General features: G+C 36.4%; 1 protein-coding gene and 1 pseudogene across 1 annotated transcript; both read right to left on the reverse strand.

The window, feature by feature from the left end:
* Positions 1 to 1,143: 1,143 nt before the first annotated feature.
* LOC130425804 (Fc receptor-like protein 5) lies at positions 1,144 to 9,852 on the reverse strand. Its single transcript, XM_056752206.1, has 11 exons — positions 9,822 to 9,852; positions 7,744 to 7,779; positions 7,372 to 7,653; positions 5,953 to 6,228; positions 4,610 to 4,885; positions 4,156 to 4,263; positions 3,649 to 3,750; positions 3,501 to 3,557; positions 3,347 to 3,421; positions 3,184 to 3,270; positions 1,144 to 2,875 (listed from the first exon to the last, which is right to left on the reverse strand). The coding sequence occupies exons 1-11, from the start codon at positions 9,850 to 9,852 to the stop codon at positions 2,829 to 2,831; spliced, it is 1,377 nt and encodes a 458-aa protein (XP_056608184.1). The 3' UTR covers positions 1,144 to 2,828.
* An 11,299-nt stretch (positions 9,853 to 21,151) lies between these two features.
* Positions 21,152 to 26,424, reverse strand: LOC130425805 (obscurin-like; annotated as a pseudogene).
* Between the last annotated feature and the right edge of the window lie 556 nt (positions 26,425 to 26,980).

Here is a 26,980-nt window from a genome sequence, read left to right on the forward strand (position 1 = left end):
GTGCAGGGATAGAGGACCCAAACGCAGACAGCGGGTAAGAGGTAAACACTGACGTTAAAATTAAAATAAAACAAAGACAAAACAAAAACGAGGGGGTCAAACAAGAACAAGGGTATAACAGGACACAAGAACAGGAACAAAGACGAACTACACCTAACAAGACTAAAGATGTCATAATTACAAAAAGACTACACTAACATGACGTGAACTCACCACAAACAACAAGTGACAATGAACCAGTACAGGACAGAAAACACAAGGGCATTATAAAGGTAACTAAATCAGGAGGGGGCAGGTTTGGGGCATGAAATCATAACTAGCACTAAAAAGGAAACAAGAGGGCAAGAACAATGACAAGTCAGGAGAGAGTATGGCAACCCATAAGTGCCAAAATAGTCTCTCTCCACATAAAACAAGGGGTTCGGTCATGATTCTGCCACTAGGCCAAGAGAAACTTGACATGATTCTACAGAATCATGACACCCGCAGGTTGTTTCAAACCTGTGAAAAAGTCTTTGTTCTGTTAAACACAAAGAAAGATATTTCTAAGAATGTAAGTAATTTTCAGTTTTCTTGACATCACTACCATAGGAGGAAAAAATATAGTATCATTATTTGTTCTATTGTTTTCTGTTCTGAGATATTTTGAAGAATTTAAGAAAACAAACTAGGGCACTTCTGACTACCATTTATTTGTTCCTATATGGGAGTCAATGATGATGAAAATTGCTGACATTCTTACAAACATCTTTCTCTGTGTTCATCAGAGCAAAGTAATATAAACAGGTATGAAATGACATGAGGCTGAATAACTGAATAGAAAATGTAACCTAATTTTTCAGATTGTCTTCGGTACTTTAGTAAAGTCTATGATGGTACTTTAGTAAAGTCTATGATGGTACTTTGGTAAAGTCTGTGATGGTACTTTGGTAAAGTCTGTGATGGTACTTTGGTAAAGTCTGTGATGGTACTTTGGTAAAGTCTGTGATGGTACTTTGGTAAAGTCTATGATGATACTTTAGTAAAGTCTGTGATGGTACTTTGGTAAAGTCTGTCATAAGGATTCCATTCGTTTTCACTTCCTCTACATTCGTGATCTTTTCATGAGCACAGCACACCTTAATATTTTTCATAAAGAGCATCGGGATGAGTATCAAGGGGCCCAATTTTTCCATTGTTTTTTATGGTCTTACTTTCACTTTTAAATAAGAACTACACACAAACAGAATGTCTGTGTAGTGTATTAATGCGTTTATTGACATGCTTTTGGATTATTCTTACTGTTTTACATTTGTCCAACGGGTTTTTAAAACATGTTTAACTTCACTTATAGGAGAGCATTGTTGTGTCAGGTATGCAGTTAATTTGATATAATGAACTTTTCATTCATGTCCTTGACAAAAAAAAAAAACCAAAAGCATCAGGATGTATCAATAAAAGCAACAAAAGCAACAGTTAATATAAAGAAGAGAAATGAATGAAGATGTAAAGGCCCATGAGCCAGACAGACTGACATCTGTGATTTATCTGAGAGTCGACTGCAGCCACCGCACAGTTTAAATCACTTCTTATTCCAGAACTGTTTAACACAAACACAGCGTCACAGCAGAGATCATTCTCATCTCTCTTCTTGATGGCGGGAATGATAAACGTCTCATACAGGTGTCTCAGGACCTCTCTCTCACAAGGAAACTTGGAGTATTTTGCCACATAAGCACTTTCACAAGTGTTGATTGCAAAACAAGAAACTGAACCAAAATTCCTCGCTTCTTTAAGTTCCAGAGAACTTGAATATTGTAAGAATATAATTATTAACTTGAATGGGAATACACCACATATACAACCACTTCTTCTAACAGAATAGGCCTACATTTTTACATAATTAAAAACAACGTATAAAACTGTTAATTAAGTGTGATAATTGCAAAACAAAAACTTAACTATTGCAAAGTATGCAGTATATAAAAGTTCACTAACAATGCTATCAAAATCACTTATTGTGTAGCGGAGTCATAAGTAGACTCAAATGTTATATCATGAATGTTTAAGAATTAGTTTACACTTGTACCATATGGGTACAACCTGTTATACGAAATAATAAATAAATGCCTTTTGTTAAAATAGAAATCACACACAAATACAATTCAAGACCTTCGTAAACTCTGAAATAAGAAATGTTAATTAACACATTGTTTGTGGGAAATAAATGGAAGGGAAAACAACAAAGATGTTCCCAGAAATAATAAAGAGATGTATTTTTAAAGAGTTATCGTTAACTTGACACAAAATGGGTTGTTTTAGCACAACTGTTCTTAGAGAGATCTGAAGTACAGTAAAGTAACAACGGTTTTCTAATATCACATAAAAGTATGATATTTACTACATCTTATCTGTCAAAACCAACCCTCACACAAACCCACAGTACTGATATTATTAAACATGAAGAACATGAACACTTTCTCTCTCTTCCTCTGGTGTATCATAAAAAGATGCATTTACAGACATTCTACTGCAGCGAAGCGGTGATATAAAATCATTTTTGCAACACTCATCATCACAAGAAACAATGAAGCACAGGCTTGAAAATTTCAATTTGACTAAATGTTGCCTTCTATCTCCACCAGATTTCATACTAAAAGTTAATAAAAATATTCTGAAGGGATCACTGATACATGTCATACATGTGTCTCCAGCCAATGAACTGTATCAACAGTGCACTGGTGTTTATAACAGAACCACATGTGGCTATTAAAAGGAAAGACTATCAAGCATTTACTGTGATGTTCATGAAGGTTTGAGTACAGCTGTCTTTTTCTCCACTGGTTGTTTTATTTTATCTGAGCATAAGTCACATCATTTGATCCAGAAGTAATGTCTGAAACAACAAATTAATGTACAAAATTTTTAGATACTGAGATTCTGTTAATTCATTTTAGAGTATGTGTATAAAGCAACATTTTGGGAAACCACATTAAAAACAACCTGATATTTCAAGCTTCAGCACTTTCTTAACAGTAAATTTCAGCTCTGAGAAATGTTATCTAAACTATCGGCTTCTTCTTGTTTAAGCAGTACTGTAATATAAACGCATTAGAAACATGAAGATCTTCCAATCAAAAATCTTACACCAAATGCTATGAAAAAACAACTACATCAAAAGAATATCTCTGATTTTTTCTTTACCTTTCTTCTCTTTATTTTTCTTCACTTCTATCTTAGGTTTCAGTTCAATGTCAGCATAGGTGAGATCAGCTGCTCCACTCACATTATCTACAATAAAGAATACATAAATTATTAAGACTTTCATCCTGACAGTGTTTCATTTTACTCTTTTTGTTCTTTCTACCTTTGCTCTTCTGTTTGTTATTCTTTGTGTCGACCTGTGAATACAGTTCATCACTGGGGCCGCTCACAGTCACTGCTAAAGAAACATGATTTTACCATTAAGAACTGTTTCACTGTCATGAGATGAAACACATTAAATGAAATCATTATGTTACCTGTGCTTGTGTTTTTATTATCTGCTGCATTAACAGAGTCATAAATATGAGCATTTCCTGTAAGGAAAAAAAATAGTTTTTAGAGACCTTTTGTCAAATGTAAATCTCAGTCATTAGAAAAGCAGATTTGTGTTTGATGTTGACTGACCAAACTGCAGTGGAGTGTATCCGTCTTCATTGTGTTTCTGATCTGATGTCTGACTGATGTTCTGCTGTGGACTGACACCAGAGGGAGACTCAGACACTTTACCTACACAAACACAGAACAGCTTTAGAAAAGAGATTCAACTGAATGTTTAATGATAACTGTTTATTGTTTAATAGAACAATGTTAAAGCAGAACTGACTCATAATAAAGGTGATGTATGTCATTCTTGTGTATTAAGCACGAATCAGAATTGCAAAAATAGAGATTTTTTCAATATGAGTTTTTCAACATGACTCTTCTATCTGCCACAAAGATGATTAAAATATTGTTGAAAAAATCTGGGATAATGTAAGTACAGTTGTGCTTGTGGTTTTTGGAATTTTAATACACAAATCTTTGACTTTTTTCTTTTAGTAAGCCTATCACAAATACTACACACGTCACCTTTAAGATTTCTCTGTGAAAATGTGTCATTGTTCAAGTTGAATTTTGTATGAAGATTTTAACCTTTTCTGGTTTTGTAACACCACAGGAAAACCAAGAAAATGATCAAAAACATGAAGCTCAATCCAACAGCCACTCCAACCATCAGACCATGAGATGAAGAACTTGAAGCTGCAGAATAGATAGAGATATGTTCACATACAATAACATGTAACTGTGTTGTGTCTTTCAAGTACAAAATATAAGCAACTGCATTCGGTGACAGTTAAAATACTTAAATACAACTACAGCTATACCGTGTCTTTAATAATCCATAGATTACTTAGAATTTTAACTGTTATTTGTTTCTTTTCTAAATTTGTTTGTCAATACTTTATCCGTTTAGTTGTAAGGAGTATTTGAGCATCTATAAAACACTCTTTTTGATGTGTGTGAAATTTCTATGAAGATTTGTTATAAATCTATGAATCATTCCACCAAAATATGAACAAGGTTTTGTGTTCATTCTGTCTCTCACCTGAAACATTGATCCACAGAACATCACTGTAGTCTGTGTAATAGACTGGATTCCCTCTTCCACCTCTACACCAGTACTGACCTCCATCTGAAACTGTGATGTTGTGAATTGTGTAGTAGATTCCTTCTGTTGTGTTCTTCTCAGTGTTCTGTGTGTGTTGATACCAGTAAAACTTCCATCCAGTGGACTGATTCATGAGACACGTCAGAGTCACTGTGTTTCCCGTCAGTACAGATCCTTCAGTATCTGATGTGAGTTCAGCTTTTGGTTTTGATCCTGCAGGAGAATAAAACACATTCAGATGCTGAAGAGTCTCAGAATTCATCTGTTTTTCTCTGAGTCTTTATTACAGTCATGACTGACCTTTAACAGAGAGAGTCACATGATCACTGTCCTGTGTGGATGAGGGGCGTCCAGCTCTCTCTCCTCTACACCAGAACTCATCCTGATCAGATGCTGAACTGATGGTGAAGATGTTTGAGTCTGAGGAAAACACTGGATTCACAGTTCTGTCTTTATACCACAGATATCTCCAGTCTAATGATCTGTATTGTTCTATCTCACACTTCAGAGTGACTGTCTCTCCAGTGAACACAGATGTGTGTGGTGTTACTCTCACTGTAGCTCTGGGTAAAGCTGAGGAAAGAAGAAAATTGGGTTGACACAAATATTAATACAACACAGCCATTGGCATAATGTTTTTTGATAATCAACACATTCAAGATTCTCATGTCTTAATTCTCCCATATAATAGACATTGATCTTAAACTCACCCTTTACTGTGAGATAAATATATGACCTTGAAGAAGTTTTTGGTCGTCCATATATCTCTGTTACACACCTGAACTGACTCTGATCAGATTGAGTAACTGAACTGATAGTGAGAGTGTTTGTGTTTACAGTGTAACGCTTAGAGCTCAACACTTCAGTTCTGTCTTTATACCACAGATATCTCCAGTTCTTGTGATGTGTTTCTATCTCACACTTCATAGTGACTGTCTCTCCAGTGAACACAGGTGTGTCTGGTGTTACTCTCACTGTAGCTCTGGGTAAAACTGAGGAAAGAAGAAAATAAGGTTGTGAATCTTTGATTACAGAAAGTCAGTTTCATGAAATGCAATTTGTCCTTAAGAATTCTGAAAGGTAATTTACACATTTTTATTTCAAGTTATTAATAAAAGCTAAATTTACTCTAATTGTCAAAGTAAAAATTAGTGATGAAGGGAAACAATTAATTGCATTACACACTATTTTTTTAAATAAAGTGAATATATTTAGTTGTTGTTAGAGGCACACAAATGGGACAGAATTTTGAAAATGAGCCAATGACAGTCATGACTGACCTTTAACAGAGAGAGTCACATGATCACTGTCCTGTGAGGATGAGGGGCGTCCAGCTCTCTCTCCTCTACACCAGAACTCATCCTGATCAGATGCTGAACTGATGGTGAAGATGTTTGAGTCTGAGGAAAACACTGGATTCACAGTTCTGTCTTTATACCACAGATATCTCCAGTCTAATGATCTGTATTGTTCTTCTATCTCACACTTCAGAGTGACTGTCTCTCCAGTGAACACAGATGTGTCTGGTGTTACTCTCACTGTAGCTCTGGGTAAAACTGAGGAAATGTAGAAAATTAGGTTAACACAAATATTGATACAACACGAGTATTAAGTTTCTCACAATGACAGTTTGTCCTGTTTGCTCACACACATTTGATAAAACAAAACATTTTCTCACTTTTACAATCTTAAAACTATACACAGTCGTAAACATCAAACTTCCCATTAAAAATATATGAAATAAATTATTTTATTCAAAATATTTTTTGTCAGACTGAAACTTAACCTTAAGGGACAAACAAAACCTAATTGTTAAAGCCATCTTCACTGCCTATAAAACATCAATTCAAAACACTTTCTAAAACCTCAAACTTGTGATCAGGAATCAGTGGAAGGGTGAAAAAGCTTTAAGAAAAATTGGATGTAAACTTTCCAAAAGAAAACCTCCAACTTCCAAAGTCTAAAGAACTTAATATGCAACAGAACTTAATAAAGTTGCAATAACAGAACACTGTAAAGAAACAAAAAAACAAGACAAACACTCAACATCCTCAGCATTGTGTCTCATGGGCCCGATTCACATCTAAGCCTCATATAAAAAAAACGTTAGATTATTTTGCAATGTTCATTTCTATGGCAAATTTCAGGAGGCTGATTTTTCTCTAAAACATTTGAATAATAGATGATTCAGGCTCACATTTGTCAGAATTGTTGACCAGCTTCTCATTGTCTTCCCACACAAGAACAGGATCAACTGGTGTTTCTCATATTTGATCAGAAACAAATGTTCTTTGACCCTCTCTTCTTCATCATCTCTGCCTCTTACCTCCTTGAGCTCTTTTACTATTGTTAGGTTTCATTTTTAAAAACACATAATCACCTGCGGCCCTTTCTACTTTATTATCTTGAGATTCTTATTTGCGTCATACATTTTGTTTCTTATTGTTATGTGTTTGTGTTTTAACCTGCATGTGCAAAATAAGCATTTTTGTGTAGATTTTTCAGAAAACATTGAGAAAGATGTAACCTGTGTAAAAACAAACTTAATGTGTTTTGAGTTTAAGAAATATGTCTTTGTTTCAAGTTTTTGTTTGTCAAATTAGCTTAAGTGAATTAGTTATATTGTGTTAAAAAATCCAGAAAAATTGTAACCGACACATGAGATGTAATTCTCTTACAGACATTAATATTGAACTCACCCTTCACTGTGACATAAACAGCAGTGCTTGAAGGTTTTTGTCCATGTATTTCTGTGCTACACCAGAACTCATCCTGATCATATGGAGTAACTCCTCTGATAGTGAGAGTGTTTGTGTTTACAGTGTAATGATCAGAGTTAAAAACTGAAGTTCTGCGACTAGTCAACAGAAAACTCAAATTTAATGATCTGTATTGTTCTTCTATCTCACACTTCAGAGTGACTGTCTCTCCAGTGAACACGGGTGTGTCTGGTGTTACTCTCACTGTAACTCTGGGTAAATCTGAGGAAATTACAAAAAAAGTTATGAATATCTCATGACAGACGTGGGGTGTATAAAACTCTCTCATCAAAGACTGAATACTTGAATTACCTCCAGTTTCCCCGGAATGGATGCTAAAAGTCAACACTGGAAAGAACAAAAAGAAAAACGTTTTTTAGGATATTTTTAGATGTTTAAATCTTTTTCATTTTGTCACTACACTATAGTTAATACTAAAGTGTTTTTTTCATATAGTGCACCAGGTCTCTGCTTACTTTATTATGGTGAAGGTGATATGATAAAAAAATTAATCGTAATTGTAAATATTATATTACTAATCCATACTCGTGGTATTTATAATTATCAAACTGTGTAGTCAGTTCCCAAATCGGTTTGCAGTAAAATGCCTTCCTTTAACTACATATTTTAATAAAAACATTATTTTTTTAGTTTGCCAAGTACCCCTGCAATACCACTACAGCCCACCAGGGAGCACCGGCCTACAGTCCAACAGATAATTAAAAGAACTAAAAGCAAGATGTTTTTGCACAAGAGCATTTCTAAAACTCCGTTCCTTCCTCTTAAGTTAATGTGTGAATTTTACGATCTCACTGAATTATGCTGAAGCTACTTTTTAAAGTTCATATAACTGGTTTTAATGGGAATATACTTTTGTGGGAATGGGAATGTGCTTTGCAATACTCTGAATAACATGATTAAATCTACAGTAGGTAATATTCACTGCTATTCAGTTTTATGTGGGAAGTTTGGACACAACAAACATAAATGAAACTGTTCTGACTGTTCTTGTTCATTACTAGAAAAATCTAATATGGATTGTTAAAAAACACTTTATAAAGACCTGATCAGAATAGAATTTGTTGTTTGGGGGTGTTAGAATTACACATTAACTAGACTACCAAACACAGAAGCACTACTATGGCAAGTTTTCTTCACCTAAAGGGAACATAAGAAATGAGTAATAAATTACCGCCAGAGTTGTCTAGTGTGTGAAAATTTCAAAGTGACAGTGCTGTGTTTTTTAAATTAAAGTTTGCACCCTAAATTGTGCACTTACTGCCTCCAACTATTAGAACAGATGATCAGCAATACTAGGAACGACTAACTTGTTTCTTAACACATATTCTCGTGTCTCAACTGCTTTTGGAGCAGGATTGCATAAAACATTTTTCCATGTTGAGAAGGATGTTTTAAGTTATGAAACTTACTGGATGTCCTAAAGAGACCTCTGTCTTTGTCAAAACCTCATCACACCTTTGAAATAGCCTAATTAGTTTATTTCGTGTCATGTAGCACTAGTTGGTGTTATTTTATACATAGCACTGTTGGTATGTTTATTATATATACACCACAGTTTGACTTTGAGAATCACTGATCTAGATCTTAAATCTATTAATGAAGATTCACACAAGACCAAGAGGCATTTTTACACAAAAGGTTTAACTGTGACTTGTTCATTCAAAACTCATTGGTCATTAACTGGACATAATAATGGTGGCAGTGACAGTATTTGTAAACTAATCAAATCTAATAAAGCTTGTGAACAATGGCTGTTTCTCACACACTGGTTAATACCACAGAACTGAAAAGAAAACCACAGTGATTTCATCCCCATCTTTCTCTATTTCATCAAATAACTGACACTGATGAATGTGTCAATGACGTATACTGTATGTACCTGCTGTGAAGATAAACGTTAAATGTTGTTGTTAAAACTACGACTATCTAGTTATATTGATATGCTTTTTAGTATTACATTTATGACTAAACAAAATTTGTATATTTACTGGACAAAAGGCAAAAAGGCAGTATATCAGGAAATAGTTTGTTATACTATACATATATATATATATATATATATATATCATGGCAACTGTACACACTATTGTCGTCTCAGAGATGTATTGATGTTAACTTTTCATAAATTCTTCTTCAAGCTCAGCTTTAGTTTACACTCATAGACAACTAATAAAGAACGAACAAACATGTAGATTTAATAGCTGGAATAAACTACACAACTTTAAATGTCTGAACAGAATTGTTTTAAAACTAGACATAAATTACTTTCCAGACTGAAAATCTGAGCAAAAGTCTTGTCGTGTATTTTAGCTTTAAGAGAGCAGCAAGAAAAGGTGAGAAACACTGAGAAGATAATAGTTAATACTCACAGAGCACTAGAAGAAGAGACCTGAACTCCATACTGATCTACTGATGACACACTTCAACAAACACACTGTGTTAAACACTAAAACACTTCCTCTTACAACAATGTACATCCCCTGTTTCCTAATGTGCATACTATTCACCCAAAATAGTGTTTGAAATTACAATGAGCATGTGCCAAATCTTAAATTAAAAATGTGGATTATTCAAGAAGCCGATATTATCCACAACTTATTTTGAGAGCCAGAAGTTTAGTGACGCTGCATTAAAATATATTAGTAAACTGGGATGCAGCATACATTCATTTTCTAAATGAAATTCACAAAGAACCACAGACATTTACATTCATATGTACAGATACAAATTTAACTGTCATTAAATGGACAGTATAATGGTGGTGACAAAACTCTCTGTACTGATAACCTGCTCTCTCACACACTGGTTAATACCACAGAACTGAAATAGAGATAGAAACACCACAACAAGATCCTCTTCATCTCTCTCTATTCCAGCAGACCACAAACAATGACGGTACTATGACAATAATACACATATACCTGTGAAGATACAATAAATCACATATCAAATATCTTAATTTAGATATAGGAATAGACACATATACTTCTAGAGGAAGGTTTTCTGAATGGGCCTTTATACCAAACCAACCTGATGCTGAAAGTGGAAGAAGAATGAACACATAGATGTGCGTGAGAATAAATATCTGCTGCTGATGCATCTTCAGTCACAGTGTGAAGAGATGCTCACACCAGAGGTTAACACATCTGCACATCATCTCACAACTCTTTTCAATTCAAGTTTATTTATAAAGCCCTTTTCACAATGTGCATTGTTCTAAAGCAGCTTTACAGGAGCAAATAAGAAAAACAGAAAAACACAGAAAGGTAAAACTCAGTACAGTGCATGGTGTTTAAAGAACAACCGAGATCATTATGGTAAATAATATATAATAAATAAATGCAGTCTCCCGGTGAGCAAGCCTACACTGCCCTGCTGTGGCGAGGAACCCAAATTCCACTGATTGATTAATGGAGAAAATAAAACCTCTGGAGAAACCAGGCTCAGCCAAGACGGCAAGATCTCCTCTGACATGTCATAGCTGCACTCAGTGACCCCGACCAAGAGCCACCGAGCAAACATCAACGAAGAAGAGGGAGAGGCCACCAACCGCAACCCAGGAAGTCCCACTCTCCGAAAACATGCAGATCCAACCCGGTCCCACTCCTCCAATCAGGGCCACTGAATGCAGCTATAACTTCAAACTGCTGTCTTGTGATTTAAGTTTAGCATTAAATACCAAGTATTGTAACTTTAGCAATAATGTGTCAAGTAGTATGTCATTGCTCTTGGATTGAGGATGGAATTTCCTGAGCTGGGATAGTCAGATGTTCGCCTTTCTCTTGGGTAGTGATGGGATTGCCTGAGATGGAGCTGGGATGGTCTGTCAGTCCGCAGGCTCTCGCAGGAGGATGGCACGGGATTTTCAGATGTAGCTGGCATAATCTCTAGTTAGGGATGGGCATATGATGTAATCTCTCCCTACCTCGTCAAGAAACCTTGGAAAACCAAAGATTTGTCCAGGAATATCATCCTTATCAAACCAGCATATTTGAACAAATCTATTTGAAGTATAGACAGGACTGTCACTAATAGAATGAAAGCAGGTAGTGCTCCACATCATATTCAACCCCCAAACTGATACTCCAATTTTCAGAAAAAAAGCCCCTCAAACAGACATCGATGTTCATTTCTGCAGATACAGTAAAATCTTTTTGACATTAGCAAATACAGTTGATAGAAAAAGTATGTGAACCCTTTGGGCTTACTTGGATTTCTTCATAAATTGGTCATAAAATCTGTTCTGATGTTCATCTTAGTCACAGCAATAGAGAAACACAGTCTTCTTAAACTAATGCCGCACAAACATTATACGTTTTCATGTTTTTATTGAACACAACATGTAAACATTCATAGTGCAGGGTGGAAAAAGTATGTGAACCTTTGGGTTTAATAACTGGTTGACCCTCCTTTGGCAGCAATAGCCTCAACCAAACGTTTCCTATAGTTGCAGATCAGACCTGCACAACGGTCAGGAGAAATTTTGGACCATTCCTCTTTACAAAAGTGTTTCAGTTCAGCAATATTCTTGGGATGTCTGGTGTGAATCGCTCTCTTGAGGTCATGCCACAGCATCTCAATCGGGTTGAGGTCAGGACTCTGACTGGGTCACTCCAGAAGGCGTATTTTCTTCTGTTGAAGCCATTCTGTTGTTGATTTACTTCTATGCTTTGGGTCGTTGTCCTGTTGCATCGTCCATCCTCTGTTAAGCTTCAGTTGGCGGACAGATGGTCTTAAGTTTTCCTGCAAAATGTCTTGATAAACTTTGGAATTCATTTTTCCATCGATGACAGCAATCCGTCCAGGGCCTGAGGCAGCAAAGCAGCCCAAACCATGATGCCCCCTCCACCATATTTCACAGTTGGGATGAGGTTTTAATGTTGGTGTGCTGTGCCTTTTTTTCTCCACACATAGCGTTGTGTGTTCTTTCCAAACAACTCAATTTTGGTTTCATCTGTCCACAGAATGTTTTGCCAGTAGTGCTGTGGAACATCCAGGTGCTCTTTTGCAAACTTCAAACGTGCTGCAATGTTTTTTTTGGACAGCAGTGGCTTCCTCCATGGTGTCCTCCCATGAAGTCCATTCTTGTTTAATGTTTTCCTTATTGTAGATGTGTCAACGTCAACGTCAATGTTAGCATGTGCCAGAGATTTCTGTAAGTGTTTAGCTGACACTCTAGGATTCTTCTTCACCTCATTGAGCATTCTGCGCTGTGCTCTTGCAGTCATCTTTACAGGACGACCACGCCTAGGGAGTGTAGCAACAGTGCTGAACTTTCTCCATTTGTAGACAATCTGTCTTACCGTGGACACATGGACATCAAGGCTTTTAGATATACTTTTGTAGCCCTTTCCAGCTTTATGTAAGTCAACAATTCTTGATCGTAGGTCTTCTGAGAGCTCTTTTGTGCGAGGTATGGTTCACATCAGACAACGCTTCTTCAGAACAGCAAACTCAAAACTGGTGTGTGTTTTTTTATTGGACAGGCCAGCTTTAATCAACACATCCAATCTCATCACATTGATTGGACCCCAGGTTGGCTGACTCCTGGCTCCAATTAGCTCTTGGAGAAGTCATTAGCATAGGGTTTAACATACTTTTTCCACCCTGCACTATGCATGTTTACATGTTGTGTTCAATAAAAACATGAAAATGTATAATGTTTGTGCGGTATTAGTTTAAGCAGACTGTGTTTCTCTATTGTTGTGACTCCCTATTGTTGTTTCTCTATTGTTGTGACCCTTAAGTACTTTATATTAGGCCTACTTTTAATTTTATTGTAATCATTAATAACTCATCAAACAACAATTAAACAAAAAACGTCCAAAAAGCACAGTGACGTCAAGAGACTTCTATAGACAGCCGCTAGATGGCGAATCATTGTCTTTCATACAGCGTATGTTAGGAATAATTGATGACGGGTCATTGAATTATTTGAATGTTAATGCACACCCGGAGCAGAGCCATTGAGAAAGAGAGTTCTGCCAACGGATGTCCAAAACGCTGGAAAGTCACGTGACTCATGGAGCCTTCAGATAGATCCAGGAAGTTATATTTTCTCTTTAAATGCTTTATTTCTAACATTCTTTATTTATTAAATGGCTTTTGTCTTTTCGAAATTCTCCTGAAATTCTCCTGAAAAGTATAAACACGAGTTATCATACAGAAGGTCTGACCCGGTCCCACTCCACAACAGTGTTTAAGTCTGTATGAACAAAGACTGATTTGACTGCAAGCATACATGCCGTTTTAGTTTTCTCCTCTATAACTGTCTGTATCTGCCACTTATCTTGTACCGATCAACCATCAATCAGAATAGTTTTTTCCAGAATTATGGCACTGCCACAGAGAAAGCACAGTTTCTACAGAGACCTAAACTTTTTGGCCAAAGTTCTCCTAAAATTATGTTCATTGTGTTCTCAGAAATGTGTATAATGCAAGAAAATGTACTTGCCCTCTACTGCCACTGTTATATGTGTCATACATGGGATTTTCTCCTATTTCTCCAGCACAGAACTGATTGTTTAAGTTTCTGAAGGTTCACTGTAGTCTTGGCGTGAGGGTGGACGAAAAATAAACACCCATCCAGTGGACTGATTCTCTGCATCAAAAACTGCATATTTTAGAGTGCCCTTTTATTGTGGCCGGCCTAAGGCACACCTGTGCCTTCAGAAATTAGTAACTCTCTCTGAATTTGAGACAATGGATCACAAACCGTGGAGGGAACGGTACAGCTTCTTAAAGTGTTAACTTGCAGGCTTGACACACTTTCCACATCCTTTTTCAAAAGAGTGTTTGAAAACAGATCTCCTAAAAATAGTTCATATCTCACTTCTTTCAGGAATGTTCCCAGAGTCCCTGTTGACAGGATGATTCGGGGAATAGAGGTTAAAAGTGACACAGAAACCCATTGATGTGAGGAAGAGATATATTGTATTCTCTTCGCTAAATTTCCAGCTAAACACGGTGTAAACAGAAAATACCTAAATAACAAAGTAAAGTAAACTGTACAATATTTACATGCATATTCAGATAAATCCGACACTCCAGTACACTAAACAAACTCCTACTCCAACAACTCACACTGAATGAGTGTTTGGGGCCATTTAATTTTCTAGGCCCCGCCCCTGGATCGTAACATGTTGGAGTTAAGTAGCTTTGTACATATAACATTTAAACAAAATGAAACAAAATGCAAACTAATAAAGATAAATAACATGTACACAATTCAAAGTACAACTTACTAAACAGCACATACGCATAAAAACAACAAACAATTGATTTTTTGTGTGCGTGTGTTGTCGTCACAGTGTTTGTCTCAATGTTGCACTGTGATAGTCCCTAAAAATTGCGGATGTCAAACCTCTACTAAAAAATAGCAATCTAGACAAAACCTTACCGTCTAACTACGGACCAATATCAAATCTTCCTATTATAGGCAAGATCATTGAAAAGGTTTTCTTCATTCAGGTAGCCAAATTTTCTGATTCAGGCAAAATATTAGTTCTGTTATTGCTAGATCTCAGTGCTGCCTTTGACACTGTAGATCCCACATAGATCAAACTGGGTAGGGCTTTCTGGGTTGGTACTTAAATGGTTTGGGTCATAACTTAAGGGAGAGGTTACTATGTGAATATAGGCAACCATAAATCTGACTGGACACCCATGACTTGTGGTGTTCCACAGGGCTCGATTCTTGCTCAGCTCTAATTCAATTTTGTATATGCTTCCACTTGGCCAAATAATGAAAAAGTACCAAATTGCCTACCACAGCTATGCAGATGAAACTCAGATCTACCAAGCCCTTTCACCCAATGACTACAGGCCTATTGACTGTCTGTGCCAGTGTGCATTGATAAAATGAACAGCTGGATGTGTCAAAACTTCCTTCAGTGTAAAAAAACAAAAACTGAAGTCATTGTATTTAGTAACAAGGATGAAACTAACAAGTTAAACACATACCTTGACTTAAGAGGTCTAAAGACCCAAAAGTAAGGTTAAAAATCTTGCTGTTATTTAAGAGTCTGACATTAGTTTCAGCAGTCCTGTCAAAGCAATAAGCAAATCAGCGTACTACCATCTTAGAAACATAGTAGAATCAGATGTTTTGTCTCAAACCAAGATTTAGAGAAACTAGTTCATGCTTTCATCACCAGCAGGGTGGTTCAGTGTATATATATATATATATATATATATATACAAAAATTCCAATAGAAACAACTGCTCTCTGACACACAGGTTCTGATATAGAGATAGAAACTAACACCTCAATGAGCTCATCTTCCTCTCTCTCTCTATCCAGCAGACCACAAACACAGACAAAACATGTACATGTGAATGATTCCCGAGATCAAGCTTGTTGAGGACTGTGATGATGTGTCTACAAACAATCAGACTTTTGATTTCTGTTTATTGGATATTGAGTTTAAAACCCAAAAGCTTACTGAACATTGAAAGAGGAACATGTCTGAGGTGGAGAAAAACAGAGACCTCAAGATGAGTTTTTTGATTGGGCCATCGGAAGAGGAAGAAGAAGGAAAAAACACAATTGTGCGTAATAATGAAATATCTAACTGCTGCTGGTGCATTCATACAGTGTGAAGAGACGTCACTCTACATGCACATTATCAGTGTTTCATGCACAAGTTTTGTGTTCTGACATGAAACCCATATAACATCACTACTTTAATGTACATTTCATGTCAATAAAACCAAAATGAATTTATTGAGTTCGTGCTGTCTTTAGGAGCGACTGTGGCAAGTAAAAATGTGCCACTGCCTGTGAAAAATTAACACTAGTAACATTTTCAAAACAGTGGTGCTTGATAAGCGTTACAAACATGATTGACACCTGAAATTCTGTTGGATGTTCAGGAGACATGAGCTGATAATAAAACAGACAAACACATCTCATCTACAGACCAGAATATCATACCCAGATCACCATAGCAACCCTCTAACGACAGCTAGAAACCACATACATGTAGCGACTTACTAAAGCCACAGCAACCATAAACCTACATTTGGGCAACAGACACAGCGGCAGAAAGTTTCCACACATAAGCTTCAGTCATAGCTGATAAGCAGAATGTCATAAATAAGTCATAAAACGTTTAAGCAACATTAAAAACACACAAATCGTCAGGTGAGTTAAACTGGTCGTTGCGAGGAGAAACTGAAAACTGACAGCAGATGTAGGCAAGGCCTAGAACTTGAAAACGACGATCGATTGAGTCCTCACACATTTTGTGCTCTCATATACTAGACATTACGGTGAGAGAGGAGCATCTGAGCATTATGAGATAGTTCTTACAGCGAACACCGTGTCTCTTTAAATCACCAGTTTGTGTATTTTAGGTTTTTGCTAAATTGTTTCTAAATTATATGAACTGTCATATCTGTATTTAAGGAATGTCACATGTATGTTATGCATAAATATGAACTATATTAATATATTAACTATGTGACTATTAACTACTGTCTGAACTACGTCTACATTTGTAATATGATGATTATCTTTCCTGTATCTCACTGGTAAGAGCATCGCGATATCAACGTAAGGTCGTGGGTTTGATCCCAGAGGATTGCACATACTTTGAAACAAAAAAATATAGGATAACGCAATGTCGCTTTGTATAAAAGCATCAGCCAAATGTGTAAATCTATCATTTATGTGTGCTTTAATATGATCTAACGATGTGCAATCATTGGTGTTTCGAGTCAGATCCGTTGGCTTGGCTTGCTGGTTTTGATTAAGGGTACTTCTCAACATGCATCCTCGTTTCCTATGGAAGCATATGTGGTGCAAAATTCAATTTGCAATGCAATATTCAAAATGGCAATGTATTTCTGTATTTAAATTTACATTTTCCATTACTCCACATGTGCAAACTTTGGTGCAGAAGGAAAATGAAAATGAAATTATATTATTTACATTTGCCATTTCCAACAGTAGTCTTAATGTGTAATGTGCATACTTTTTAACGCTCTTTAAGTTGCAAAATTAAAATGAAAATGCTTTACCGGATTGATTATACATATTTAAGATAGTCAAGCAAAACTGTAGCAAAAAGTAAATTCTAATGTCATTTTCCCTTAATGCATTAACATTAACAGGTTGAACATTTGGGATTGCATTTTCATTTACACACAGCGCGTTGAGTGGTGCAAAATTCAATGTGGACTTGAAAATGCATTTCGAGCTGACCACGCCCCCACCCCGGTACAGCGTCATTGCGTGAAGGCGGAGCCAGCATCGCTAGTCAGGTGTGTTGTTTTGAGGTGCGGAAAACACGTTCGACTGCAGAGATAATAAAAGCGTTAAATCGCTTGCACATACACGTTTTCATCATAAACACGTTCAGTATTTGTTGTCTTTGTTTCAGAATGATTATGTTAAGATATTGACTGTTTTTGTGGTGCAACATTTACTTAACTTCAGGAATCGAGTTATTCAGTGGATCTGTCACAGCCTAAACTGCAGCATCCGGATGAATCAGAAACCAATGTTAATTTTCATAAGGGCAGATCTCCACTTTGACAATGTTTATGTGTATTTGTGCATAATCTCTCCCCTTACACTTTCTCCAGCACGAAAGAAGCACAGTACAGAGGTGTATTTCACGTGGATGTATCGCGTTTGTGATTGTACTGTACAGTTACTGAACAGTGGTCTCACAAAACGACAATTTCTGAACAATCGTATGAAGATATTGTGACAAAAAAGACATTAATCAAAATACTGAATGTGTTCATGGTGAAAACGCGTATGAGAAAGTCAAGTGATTATGAGACATTCAACAGGCGTGCTCACCGCTTGATAAGGCAGAAATTCTAGAAATGTAGCTACTAGTTCTATCGTCTACAAAGACGTACTCATCTTAAAAAAACACCCAAGTAATTTTATTCTTTGTGCTCAAATTCGTGTGCATGCAATTTAATGTTTTATCAGCTTTGCAGCCGCACATCCATGCCTTTAACTAGCGATGCTGACTCCGCCTTTACGCAATGACGCTGTACCGGGGTGGGGGCGTGGTCAGCTCGAAATGCATTTTCAAGTCCACATTGAATTTTGCACCACTCAACGCGCTGTGTGTAAATGTAAATGCAATCCCAAATGTTCAACCTGTTAATGTTAATGCATTAAGGGAAAATGACATTAGAATTTTCTTTTTGCTACAGTTTTGCTTGACTAACTTAAATATGTATAATCAATCCGGTAATGCATTTTCATTTTAATTTTGCAACTTAAAGAGCGTTAAAAAGTATGCACATTACACATTAAGACTGCTGTTGGAAATGGCAAATGTAAATAATATAATTTCATTTTCATTTTCCTTCTGCACCAAAGTTTGCACATGTGGAGTAATGGAAAATGTAAATTTAAATACAGAAATACATTGCCATTTTGAATATTGCATTGCCATTTTGAATATTGCATTGCCATTTTGAATATTGCATTGCAAATTGAATTTTGCACCACATATGCTTCCATAGTTTCCTCACTTCTCCTTCCTCCATTCTATGACCCGGAAACTGATCGAGTACAGCCATCTTTAAAAACGTCTCAATTCTCTAATTGCACCGGGAGGAGGCGATGATCGAGGAGGCCTTCTGAGGAGTCATGAGTGAGGATACACATGTGTTTCCTTTTCCAAAATGTTTTAACCATAAAAACCTGACGCGCACATTATTCTCCTCCCCTGCACATCGTGACATCTTTCGATCATATTCAAACATGCATAAATGTAATAATTACGCTTTTTTTGTAAATGTATACCCATTTCAGATAGTATAGTTAATATTCATATAGCTAATATATTAATATAGTTAATTTTAATGTATAACATTATTTGACATACCTTATATGAATTTGTGACCACTTTTAAGCATGTTTCCTCGTTAGAGCGCCCGACTCCCATGCCGGACCGACCCGGTTCGAGGCCCGCTGTGCAGATCGTACTTTAAATTTAAGACAGAAATACATTTCTTGTCATTCTCATTTAATGGATTTATTGTGTTTGAAGAAAATGAGTAACCAAAACTGACAGGTCTATTTTCTAAAGTATTTCTACTTTCATAGATTCGTTTAGGAATAGAGATAGTAAGAGCATTTAACTCAGTCTAAATCTTTAAGATACAGAGTTGTTTAATCCCGGGATTGGAAGGTTTACTCGTGTACTGTTGTTTGCCTCTTTGTTTCATCTCTATAAAGAACGAACAGACCATTTCTTATTTGCATCACTTTAGAGTTTATTGCCTCCACACCAACGTGCATATTCCAATTAAATACAATGTACTTACAGACATGTGAAGCTCACAATGTCCATGAGTTACTTGCCTTGTTGCGAATACGTTAAAAAAACCTTTTTGCCCTTCCGGGTCAAACACCTGCCTAACAATAGTAGCCAAGTCTCTTAAATATAAAACGCACCACCGTGTTTACAGCGCCACTCAGTGGCTAACATGGAAATAAGACAGTTTGGCTCCTACAAACATATTTGAAAACATTTTATAATAGAAGATCAAATCTATCAGTCATTGAAGAACATTTCTTTGCAAGATGTAAACACTGGTCCAAAAGCATCTTACAGTCCATCCATCCATTTTCTTCCGCTTATCCGGGGCCGGTCGCGGGGGCAGCAGTCTAAGCAGGGATGCCCAGACTTCCCTCTCCCTAGACACTTCCCCGAGCCACAACTCCGGGCCTGGCTCCAGGGTGGGGCCCGGCTGCGCCATGCCGGGCAACATCACGGTCCTCCAATTCTTTGTCATCATAAGGGATTTTGAACCGCTCTTAGTCTGACCCGTCGCCTAGGACCTGTTTGCCTTGGGAGACCCTACCAGGCATATAGCATATAGCATCTTCAGTTTCAGTTTAATTAATAATAGTTGTGTTTTTAGTAATAGTATTAAAATCATTTTTGTTGGTTGTATTTTGTTCAAATATTTGTGTAACTGGAGCAGAAAGGTCTTCAGAAATATACCAGCGTTGTTTAAATCATCCCATGTTAGTTATAAGAGTTCAATTATAAATATAATATAAACCGAATCTGAATTAACAACAACTTATTTATTTCAGTATCATTGTGGGTTGATTTCCATTTTTTTATTTTTTATTCAATCAAGTCAAAAAAGTTGATTTTTTTATCTCATGTTTCTTTGCTGTCAGATTTTGCACACTCATTAACTTGATCATAAGACCCACTTCAAAGATCATGTCTGTTTAAAGAAATATATTCCCGCTCGGTGAAAAAAAGGAGACAATAAAAATTCTGAATAGCACTTTTAATAATACACATAGTTTCCAGAGAAACACTTTATAAAGCAAGTAGAGGATGACAACAGCAAGCAAAATTAATAAAAAAAAGATATAAAAAAAAATAAAAGATTGGAAAACCAAGGATATGACAGGGAAATTCATCCTCAACAGACCAGCACATGTTTGAACGAATTTATACAAAATATACATCAGATAGACAGGACTGTCACTAATAGACTCAAAGCTGATCCTAATTCTACAGGTCCACCCCCAAACCGATTTACACCCCAATCCCCGGAATTCATAGCAAAAGCCCCACATACAGATATCAATCTTCATTTCTCCAGATATAATCCAGACACATCCAGTGTTAATGATCATATTGACTACTTTGTTGTTTAATTCAAAAAGAACCTTGTATATTAACAACCTAACATATCAGACCAATGTTTCTTCTCTAAATCTGAAGCATTTGAACACCAGCACGACTGTCACTATCAGATATGGACAAACTGCCAGCAGAAAACTGAGAATCTTGAGGACAGAAATCTTCTCCTGAAATGATCCTGAAACAGTTTTAACACAAGTTATCATACAGAATATCTGAACTATAACAAACTCATCTCACATCACATGACAGACTCGCTCACCTGTGACTGAGATCCAGCTCTTTGGAGACTCTCCTCTCTCTGGGTGTTTACAGTAGTAGAAACCCTCATGTGACTTTGAGACTGTAGAGATGATCATCATGTATCCTGTAGTCTGATTCTGCACCACTGATCCATCTTTATAGAATTCAGCTCTGAGGTTTGATGGGGTTTTATCTCCATATAAACAGTGAAGAGTCAGAGAATCTCCTTCAGTCACAGGATGAACAGGACTGTCCAGAATCACATCATCTACACAACAGAGGAACAAATGTAATGTAGTGTAATATAAGTGATATTTTGTGTTAAGATAATAAATACAGAATTATAAACTCACTGTGTATTGAGATATTAACAGGATGAAGTTTGTGTCCAGATTCAGACTCACACCAGTACACTCCAGTGTCAGATGTGATGAGAGATCTGATTGTACATGTAGATTCTGTTCCTGTAGATCTGACTGATGATGATGAACAAGTTTCCAGTGTGTTTGTGTATCTTCTCACTGTCCATCCAGTAGAGTTCCTGTGATCCTCACAGCTCAGAGAGAGAGATTCAGATGAGAAGTGTTGAGTTCTGTTGGGTCTGATGATCAGAGACACTGAAGAAAAAACACCTGAGAAGAAAAACAAAGCTTTAATCTTTATCAGAAACCCTGTGTAGTCTATAATTGTATTACTCAAAATTTATCTTTGAGCATCAGATTAGTTTTTTAAAAGTTTTTTTTTCTATTAAATTTTTCTTTTTATTCATATCAAAGCCTTTTATGTACTATTGTCAAAGTGTACACGGATACATAGATGTTAATTTTAGATACACTATAGGAATGTATCCCTTTGAAGAATTGTGACAGAACAACATAAAACAGACAGTCAGATTAAATATAGCATCTGAGCTAATTGTGGTCCATAATCTCTCACCTGTAACATTGATCCACAGAACATCACTGTAGTCTGTGTAATAGACTGGATTCCCTCTTCCAGCTCTACACCAGTACTGACCTCCATCTGAAACTCTAACATTGGACATGCAGGTGTTTGTATCTGTTGTCGTCTTCTCCGTGTTCTGTGTGTGTTGATACCAGTAAAACTTCCATCCAGTGAACTGATTCATGCGACACGTCAGAGTCACTGTGTTTCCCGTCAGTACAGATCCTTCAGTATCTGATGTGAGTTCAGCTTTTGGTTTTGATCCTGCAGGAGAATAAAACACATTCAGATGCTGAAGAATCTCAGAGTTCATCTGCTTCTCTCTGAGTCTTTATTACAGTCATGACTGACCTTTAACAGAGAGAGTCACATGATCACTGTCCTGTGAGGATGAGGGGCGTCCAGCTCTCTCTCCTCTACACCAGAACTCATCCTGATCAGATGCTGAACTGATGGTGAAGATGTTTGAGTCTGAAGAAAACACTGGATTCACAGTTCTGTCTTTATACCACAGATATCTCCAGTCTAATGATCTGTATTGTTCTATCTCACACTTCAGAGTGACTGTCTCTCCAGTGAACACAGATGTGTCTGGTGTTACTCTCACTGTAGCTCTGGGTAAATCTGAGGAAAGAAGACAATAGCTAAACGTTAAAACAAAACAACCACTGGCAAAATATTTATGATATACTGTAGCATATTCAATATACTCTTGTTTTAAGTCTCCCGTTACATTCACACACTGATATTAAACTCACCCATCACAGTGAGATGAACAGCAGAGCTTCTTTGTGAAGTTTGTGGTCGTCCATGTATCTCTGTTACACACAAGAACTGACTCTGATCAGATTGAGTAACTGAACTGATAGTGAGAGTGTTTGTGTTTACAGTGTAATGCTCAGAGCTCAACACTTCAGTTCTGTCTTTATACCACAGATATCTCCAGTTCTTGTGATGTGTTTCTATCTCACACTTCAGAGTGACTGTCTCTCCAGTGAACACAGATGTGTCTGGTGTTACTGTCAATGTAGCTCTGGGTAAAGCTGAAGAAATATGAAAATACGGTTGATACAAATATTAATTAAACATGACCATTGGCATAATGTTTTTAATAATTAACACATTTAAGATGTTTTTGTCTTTATTCTCCAATTTTACAGACAATGATCTTAAACTCACCCTTTACTGTGAGATAAACAGATGATCTTGATGAAGTTTGTTGTCGTCCATATATCTCTGTTACACACCTGAACTGACTCTGATCAGATTGAGTAACTGAACTGATAGTGAGAGTGTTTGTGTTTACAGTGTAAGGATGAGTATTATAAACTTCAGTTCTGTCTTTATACCACAGATATCTCCAGTCTAATGATCTGTATTGTTCTTCTATCTCACACTTCAGAGTGACTGTCTCTCCAGTGAACACAGGTGTGTCTGGTGTTACTCTCACTGTAGCTCTGGGTAAATCTGAATAAAGAAGAAAATCAGGTTGACACAAATATTAATACAACACAGCCAATGGCATAATGTTTTTTGATAATAAACACATTCAAGATTCTCATGTCTTAATTCTCCCATATAATAGACATTGATCTTAAACTCACCCTTTACTGTGAGATAAATATTTGAGCTTGAAGAAGTTTGTGGTCGTCCATGTATCTCTGTTACACACCTGAACTGACTCTGATCAGATTGAGTAACTGAACTGATAGTGAGAGTGTTTGTGTTTACAGTGTAAGGATGAGAATTATAAACTGCAGTACTGTCTTTATACCACAGATATCTCCAGTCTAATGATCTGTATTGTTCTTCTATCTCACACTTCAGAGTGACTGTCTCTCCAGTGAACACAGGTGTGTCTGGTGTTACTCTCACTGTAGCTCTGGGTAAATCTGAGAAAATGTAGAAAATGAGGTTAAATTCTTAAATTCTGAGACTTGCGTTTCTGCGTTTCTTATTACTAAACCACACAATTTATATTGTATTCTTCTATTGTAACAGTGATACTTAACTCACCCATCACATTAAGATATAAAACAGGGCTGGTTGAGGTTTGTGGTCTTTCATCTCTAGCACCTCTACACCAGAACTCATTCCTATCCAACGGAGTAACTATACTGATAGTGAGAGTGTTTGTGTTTACAGTGTAACGCTCAGATCTCAACACTTCAGTGTCTTTATACCACAGATATCTCCAGTCTAATGATCTGTATTGTTCTTCTATCTCACACTTCAGAGTGACTGTCTCTCCAGTGAACACAGATGTGTCTGGTGTTACACTCACTCTAGCTCGGGGTGAAGCTGTAAAGATAATGCAATATTTAGTCATGGCTTTAGTATCTGGTGAACTAAAAGAAAAAAAGAAATAAAATATGACAAGTTCAGGACGATTATATATTGTGAATGATGACGATATACACTCTCACCTGACACTGTCAGTGTAACTGCATCACTGGTGTGTGAGGATCGCAACCCACTGATCTCTCTTCCTCTACAGGTGTATTCACCTGCATCAGTCTCAACAACACGATTGATTGTAAATATTTTTTGATATACGACAATGTAATCATTTGAATCTTTATAAAAGATGTACTGCCATTCATTGACTGATGTTTCCCCATTGATGACACATGTCAGAGTGACAGTTTCTTCACTGTATGAATGATCACCAGGCTGTACCGACAATAGAGCATTTGGTCTTTCTGTACAATGACAAACAATTTACACTTTAAATACTGTTAAATAATGAATGACTTGGGGTCGGTTGCACAAATAAGGATTAAGAAAAGAAGAGTTAAGAGCTAGGGTTTGTTGAACACAGTTTTATTTTCAATTTGTGTGAACTTAACTGAACGACTTCATGGAACAAATCATGCTTTCAAACTTTTACCTGTGTTAAAACCATCATCTGCAATTAATTTTTTGCAATAATGGATTCCCGGTGTTACCACACACCAACAATGTTGACGTTGTTGAAAAAGAACATGAATGGCTTGTGCAGGAAAAGGAAATATAACTTTTATATTTTCCAGAATACGCTGTAAAGGGCTGATCAACCATACACATTTTTTCACAAGCCAAAAATGATAATCTGATGAAAATCAACAAGAACCAGATCATTTGTAGAACATTGGTAACCGAACGGCTGTACCCAGATGACAGGTTTTATCCTCTATGCCAATATTCAGAAATAATGTTTGCTGGGATCTCAAATTAGTGTATTATTTGAGTAAAGATACTCACCCTCTACTGTCACTGTTCTTGGGTCACTGTATTGTGTGTAATTCTGGAGTTTTTCTCCTCTTCTGGCTCTGCACTTGTACTCTCCTGCATCAGAGACGTGCACAGAACTGATTGTTTTAGTTCCTGAAGGTTGAAATTGTTCACGGTTTGTAGAGTTGATGAATGTAAACTCCCATCCGGTGGACTGATCCACGACACAGTTCAGAATAACTCTGTCTCCAGTGAACACTGAACTCTGTGGCTGAACAGTCAGAGTTGGTTTGATATCTGTTAAAACAAAAACATTTAAAAACTGGCAAGGATATAATTGCATCCAATAGGCAGTAAAAATGAGTCATAACTCAAGATTTATGTGTATAACTGTTTAAACCAATTACAACGATTTAAACCAATGCATGCAATTACCAAAGAAAGGTTTCATAAATGATTTACAAAAAATGTATTCAGCTAAAATACTGCGATAAAAGTTCTGCGTTTTTATCATAAGCAATAGATCATTCCTCGTTAAAAATACAAGGGGTTTGTAAAACAATGTAAGAATGACAGACAACAATGACAACAGTCTAAAAGCTCTCATCATTTCAGAATAACATAGAAAACATAAAGGTCCAATGTGTGACTTTTTGGAGGAGCTATTGACAAAAATGCAAAATATTATACATAACTATGTCTTTAGGGGTATATAAAGACCTGACATAATGAAGCATTAAGTTTTTATTACTTTAGAATTATCTACACACATGCGGTCCCCTTGTGTAACGTCTGTTAGCTCAAACTACAATTCCCGTAATTCATTGCTGGGTTTATTATGTTAATCCCTCCCACCTGTGTTTAATTTAAATTGTGTCTCTCTGCCTATTTAAACCCTGGTTTTAGGCCTACTTTCAGTCATAGCGAAGTCTTGTTCGTGTCCCACTGCATTTCTGAGAGTTCGGCTATTGTAATACTTTTGTTTTGGCTTTTTATCATTTTGGAACCTCTGCTGCCTTTCTCTCTATCTTTCTATCTATCTATCTATCTTTCTTTCTTTATATATTGAGCACTTTCACACAACGTTGCTCCAAAGTATTGTACAATACAGCTAAATATAAACACAAAGGTGCCTGCCCCGACCTTTGCATGTTATATCATTTATAGTGTGGTGGAGTGAGCTATAGGTTACAATTTGCAACCTCACTGATAAATTCCTTAAAATTTCATGCACTTGACCTTTAATTTGTCTCAGTCTACAAGTGATCTAAATGAACTATTTATTTATTTTATTAGATGGTTTGTATCAATAACCTGATCTAATAAATGAATTAAAATGACTCGCCTTTAGTTTCTTTAAAGTGGGTGTTTGAAATCAGCGCTGTAAAGAACAAAGAGAAAAACTTTCAACATGGGGCTGATAAACCATCTGTAAATAAATACATATTTTATGAGCATTATCAGTGTTGAGCAGCACC

Source organism: Triplophysa dalaica, chromosome 7, assembly GCF_015846415.1.
Source record: "Triplophysa dalaica isolate WHDGS20190420 chromosome 7, ASM1584641v1, whole genome shotgun sequence".
NCBI lineage: Eukaryota > Metazoa > Chordata > Actinopteri > Cypriniformes > Nemacheilidae > Triplophysa > Triplophysa dalaica.